This window comes from Populus euphratica, unplaced genomic scaffold (assembly GCF_000495115.2).
Source record: "Populus euphratica unplaced genomic scaffold, PopEup_1.0 scaffold75.1, whole genome shotgun sequence".
In the NCBI taxonomy this organism is placed as follows: domain Eukaryota; kingdom Viridiplantae; phylum Streptophyta; class Magnoliopsida; order Malpighiales; family Salicaceae; genus Populus; species Populus euphratica.
In genome coordinates this window covers 1274809-1280706 of record NW_011499866.1, presented here as the reverse complement: position 1 = coordinate 1280706, position 5898 = coordinate 1274809, and the positions used below count along the sequence as shown (strand labels likewise).

Here is a 5898-nt window from a genome sequence, read left to right as displayed (position 1 = left end):
AATGATATTTAGATACATATTTTAAAAATATGGTTTTTCCCAATGCCAATACAATTATTAAGAGAAACGAAGGATAAAATAATAATTATGTATTTGAATCAACAATGAATCTCTCACATGCTACACTAAAATTAATAATAGTGATTATCTTTTTCTTCGCTCGACAATTTCAGCACGTTTCCCTCTCCTTCAAGTTCAAACTCTTTGACAATTCTTTTTCCGTTCTTGTATTTAGATTGGATTTTAACGCCACTGCATCACATGGGCTGAAGTTCAGAAATGGTTATAAGAAAATTGAGTGGCAAGGCAAGAATGGGAGTCAGAGGAAGAAAATTATTATTATTATTATTATTATGAAAGAAGATAATTATTTTAAGAATAATAATAATAATAAATATATTTAAAACTATTTATTTTTACATTTCAAAAGCATTTTTAAAAAAATTAATTTTTTTTATTTTTTTGTTTCGAATTAATATTTTTTTATTATTTTAATGTGTTGATATCAAAAATAATTTTTTTTTAAATTAAAAAACATTTTAAAAAATAATTACAACTATACTTTCAAACTTGCAAATATAATTTTAGTATCCTTAGTGTTCTTCAATTTTAATTAGAGGGTTTCCCGAAAAGAAAACAAAATAATTGAGGATTTGAAATTCTTGTAAATTTGAAAGTCAAATCGAGGACTAGAGGTCTTTTTTTTTTTTATTGGATAGTATTGACTTCGTAATTTCCTGACAATTGTTTTATCTTATTGCCATTCAGTCATTTCCTCAATAATTGGATTGCATAACTGGAAGTAATTCGTTTACGGTATCAATTTAAAAATAAATAAATATAACATACATTACTATATTGTCCCTTATCAACATTAATAGTTGCTTTTTCTGGCAGAGTACTGAGCTAAACTAATTAATGAAGGCCTTGCGTGGTTAAGATTTTAGCATGGATGCCTGCGGTGCTGTGGCCTTGGGGAAAGAAATGGGACGGTGGGGAGTCTGTGTTAGAGCCAAATGCCTAGGGCAAATAATTGAACGGTGGTCACCCATCAATTATTAGTTTGAAAGAATTCACAGATGTAACAAAAAGGCCCGATAATTTGGCCTGCTCATTTGATGATCCATCTGCTGAGCTGAGAGTGGAGGAGGGCATGGCTGTCCATGCGGCTGCGCAAAGGATTATCTTCCTTGGCTCGCTTCGAGTCACGTAAGAAGGATTATATGTCTATAGGGGGTCCTCCTCTGACCCAGTCCTCAACTAGTTCTGTTATCCATTAATCATTGGAATTCTGATGAGAGAAAGTTTGCCCTTCCTTTTATCCAGACCCATCAATGTCACTGGTGATTTTCATTTGAATGTTAATTTCCCATCAATTTCCTCCAATCCCTCTAGCTGATCATTTGAACTTGCTGCCTATGAAAAGGTAGAAACAACTGGAAAGTGTGCTTGTGTTCTGAAGTTGATATATACAAGCGCTATCAAGATATCGATCTCTTTTGGTTAGCAAGGGAGTTTCCTTCTCCTTTCCTCACTCTTATGTCAACAATATGATCCTTCTCATCATGACTTCCGAGGAAGGAAGGAAGGAAGGAGCCCTAGCATTTTCAACTGATTTTAACTCTACAGGCTCGTTTCTTAAATCCCAAGCAAATTTCAACTGCGGCCAATAAACGGTAATGAAAATGCGTGTAGTCTCATATCAGTGTATCAGTTGTGCGTTGGACCAGTATCGTAAGAGGACAACTCTCTGCAGAATGCTGACAAGGAGATGACAGTGATTTGCTATATATATGTGCGATTACAGATATACAATTTCTTCTTTAATTCACTATAGACTTAACAGATCTTTTCACATGAATTGGAAGTTTCTAGCTTTACATATAAAATGTTTTTTTTTTAAGATAATGTTACTGTTTTAAGAAAGATAGAGGACATGAGCATATTTACATATACATATGGCCCTTGTTAGATTGACAGTCATTATCCCCCATGTACGGACTAGAAAGTGAAGAACTCTCTGTTTCCCTTTCCTAATTTGCTTCAATTATTAAATGGTACCTCTTCTCTTCTTCAGCCATATTAATCTGCACACTTTCACATGTGTGATTATGTTCATTGAGTGCGTGCGTGTGTGTGTGTTGGAATGGTTTCTTGAGTCTTAAAGGAATGAGACATATTGCTAGTGCTGTGCTCTTTAAATTGTAGGCAGAAAAAAGTGAACAAATGCAGCTGTTCAAGTGATTAGTATCAATTGTCTCCCGGGGCCGATCGAGGATAGTGATATACACAGGAGAAAAAGATTTCAGGTTCACCTGATTATCAATTTACCAATTCCTAAAGGAAGGTTTTGGGGGAAAAAAATCCAATTTGAAAAGGATGGTCAGATATTCACTCATGCTGCACTAAGAAGAAAGAGTGCAAAAAAACCCTTTGACAAATAACGTTTGTTTTGGATTGTTTACAGAGAGAATTGCAACATGATGATGAATATGCAGTGAGGCAAAGAAGAGAACATACACAAGAAGTAGTAGCCTTGTTCTGCAATTCTAACCCACACCCATCCAGAAGTAAAAAAGCTGACATAAAGGTTTTGTTTTGCTCACAACTATTCCAAAACCAGAGGTTAAGAAATGTTTTAACTGTATCAGACCTATGTACAAGAGAAACATATATGGCACGCACACCTGTAAATGAAAAAAAGCTTCTGTTCAAGCCTCTCTAATTAATATTTCCTCTAAATTGAGGCTCCATGTACCAATGCAAGCTAAATATAAATATATCCATAAGATGCTGTGATTCTCTGCATATCTTTCTGACATATATCAGGATTCTGTAAAGGCTCTTGTTCCTGCTGGTTATCAGGCCACATACCACTTGGATTTTCTGTTAGGAGATGTGTTTCTGTTTTTATCTCATTGTACAAGGATTGCTGATTTTGATTTTGCAAAGCAGCAGCCATGAGCAATGAATTTTGAAGATATTCAGGCCACCTGATGTCCTCCTGTTGGCTTCCAATCAAGTGGTTCTGTGCCTCCTTTTCTGTTGAGCTACAGTCTCCTAATCCCCAAGAAAAGATGGTGTTCTCAAAGAAGGAGCTGTTGCTTTGCAGCTCAGTACTGCCATTGCTTCCAGTACTGCTGTTACTATTGTTGCTGGGAGCACCGGTTTCCCACGGCCGATAACTGTTGGTTGTAAAAGAGGGCAATGAAGGATTGTCTGGTGGAACAGTAATGGAAGGCTTGTAGCCCATAGAACAAGAATGAAATGAGCTTGTTACAGCTGGTGGAGGGATGGAGGGTATCATCGTCGAAGGGAATTCACAATTCATTCCAAAAGCTTTACTGGTTTGGCTCAACCAAAGAGAAGGAATCGAGTTCGTCGCGAGCCTGGCAGTGGATGCATAATTCAATTGCTGAAGAGGGAAATGTCCCCCAAAACCCGAGGGCTGGCAATTACTCGTGGAGCCTTCATGGAGGAAAGCTGCAAACCTATCCAAGAAAAGGTCCTTGTTGCTTGTTGGTGTCATCAAATTATTGTTACCATGGTCATTGGTATTGTTGTTGTTGTCATTCATGGCCTTGAAGCTGGAAGTACTTTCCCTCTCCAGTTGATTGCTATGAGAAGAAATTGAAGATGATCTTTTTTCTTGTAAGTTTGCTCCTAATGGCTTAGAATGATCAGCTTTGAGGAGGTTGAGTTCAGTATTGGATACTGCAGAGGCTTCATCTTGGTTTCTACTGGCAGCTGGATTCTTGTCTTCTCCATCTTCAACCCCAGAAAGTGGTTTGTGGGTGACAGGGTCAATGCCTCTCTGCCTAAGTTTTTTCTTTAAGCAAGAGTTCCACAGATTCTTTATTTCATTGTCAGTCCTTCCAGGCAACTGCGCCGCAATCTGAGACCACCTGAGGATTCATATAACAAGCTCAACAGTATCAGCTTCCATGAGAAAAAAGACATTCAAAATGAGGGGTAACTAATTATGGGAAGTGAGAATACCTGTTTCCTAGAACCGCATGAAGTTCAATTATGAGGTTCTCTTCCAGATGTGAGAATGTGCCTCTCTTCAAATCAGGCCTCAAGTAATTAATCCATCTTAGTCTGCAGCTCTTGCCACACCTTTGCAAACCTGAAGAACTCAATACAAATCCGATTAATGCCCATCAACAGGGCACTCTTTTTTTACTGAACATTGCAAAAACACACTTTAGTTTAGGATACCGTAAACAAAGTGATGAAGGAAGTTAAGTTGTTTTTACCAGCTTGCTTCGGAACAGAACTCCAACAACCATGACCATACTTGGTAATATGACTTAAAAGTTTCTCATCTTCCTCAGGTGACCACAGGCCTTTCCGTAGCTTCTGCTTGTAGCAACAAGAGTGCCTCCCCATTTAGAGAAAGACTCCCCTGCAATGAGGGTAAGATAATGAAAGATAGCTTTCCTAGAACAGCAATTTTTGTTGAATCCTAGGAGAAGTGTCAGCAATGAACACAGATGTCTGTGAAATGGATTTGTAAGGAGCGCTTTAGTAGAAAAGATGTAAGCAGAGAGACAGAGAGAGAGAGAGAGGCCAGGAAAAATGAAGCATCAGCGGAGAAACGGAGTTGAGTTAATATAAGGGGTAGCCTTCAAGAGAGATAAGTCACCATCAATAAGGTGTTAAAGTCACCTCTCCATTTCTCTCTGCTCCCTTAATATTATTTTCATTTTCTTTTTTTGATGATTATGTATTTCATTTTGTTGTCAGGAAGTGGAAATGAATTACTAGTACAGCCTGAGTTGCATACATACGTCTAATCAGAGGGGGCCTCAGAAATAATGTCTTTTGCAAAAATGGTGGGGCATCTCATTGATTGTATTATATGTTTTGGACGAAATTTAAACAATAGTTGATAATAACCTATGCTTGTAACTTAAGTAAGTTCTATGCCAACGGACGGAAGTTCGCAAGCTGTTCAAGATCTCAGTGAATGCTCATACACAGTCCTTCCAATATAGGTAAAAAGTATAAATTTCCTGTGATGATTGTCAATTAATATTCTTTGTTTTATGATTCTTCCAAGGACACATGATGTTGGGAACTAAAGGCTAAAGATAAGGGGGTTTATTGGACAATTAGCATAGGAAGTTAAAAGAACAGGTGAATTGACACTTCCGTAAAAAAAACTCGGGTGAAATAATATATTTTTAAATATTGTGGTTTAAAATTATAATATTTAATTAATGTTGCAGTTTATAAATATAATAATTAATTAATATCAACTATAATATTAATTAAATTCTAGTAGCCTCCCAGTTTTTCCACAAAAATCCAGCAACAATTTCAATTGCTGTTTAACTAGCTCACTCAAATAAAATGATTATATATATGTTGGATTATTATAAAATACTCTACTAGTACATCATTTATCATTAAAAATATGTTTGTACATATTATATTCATACTTTATTATATGAGATCATCAAGCATAATTGATAATATTATTAGTTGATTCGAAGCCAATCCACACAAAATTTCTATTTTAGAAACTTATCTAAAATTTAACACAGCACATGATTTATTGAAATAATTTTTTAATTTATTTTCATGTTTAATAATAATTGATGGTATTCATAGCTAACAACAAACCTTAAATCTAACGCAAATCCTAAATGATGATTTCATTTCAACTAAATCAAATACAAATTCATAATAATATAGTATGTTTACCTCAAATATAGGACTAGAAAAAAATTTGGGATGAAGACGGCGATATTGACAATAACAGAAGTGGATTTTGAATAGAAGAACATCCTAAAAAGCTTGTAGATTAAGATAAGTTTGACTTACAAATGTTTAAGGGAAAAGGTGATTGGTTAGTTTTTTCAGAGAGAAAAAGATAATCCACAATTATTT

The 5898-nt window shown here is 35.6% G+C and overlaps 1 protein-coding gene across 1 annotated transcript; it reads right to left on the bottom strand.

Moving 5' to 3' along the window:
- Positions 1-2415: 2415 nt before the first annotated feature.
- LOC105126191 (transcription factor MYB86) lies at positions 2416-4599 on the bottom strand. The gene is made up of 3 exons (XM_011026978.1): positions 4260-4599; positions 4000-4129; positions 2416-3905 (listed from the first exon to the last, which is right to left on the bottom strand). The coding sequence occupies exons 1-3, from the start codon at positions 4390-4392 to the stop codon at positions 2768-2770; spliced, it is 1401 nt and encodes a 466-aa protein (XP_011025280.1). The 5' UTR covers positions 4393-4599; the 3' UTR covers positions 2416-2767.
- Between the last annotated feature and the right edge of the window lie 1299 nt (positions 4600-5898).

Excerpts from the sequence above, each read along its gene's own strand:
- LOC105126191 (XM_011026978.1), bottom strand. The coding sequence starts at position 4,392 with ATGGGGAGGCACTCTTGTTGCTACAAGCAGAAGCTACGGAAAGGCCTG. Across the intron at positions 4,130-4,259 it reads TTCTGTTCCGAAGCAAGCTG|GTTTGCAAAGGTGTGGCAAG; the intron begins GTAAAAACAACT and ends TGAGTTCTTCAG. Across the intron at positions 3,906-3,999 it reads CATGCGGTTCTAGGAAACAG|GTGGTCTCAGATTGCGGCGC; the intron begins GTATTCTCACTT and ends ATGAATCCTCAG.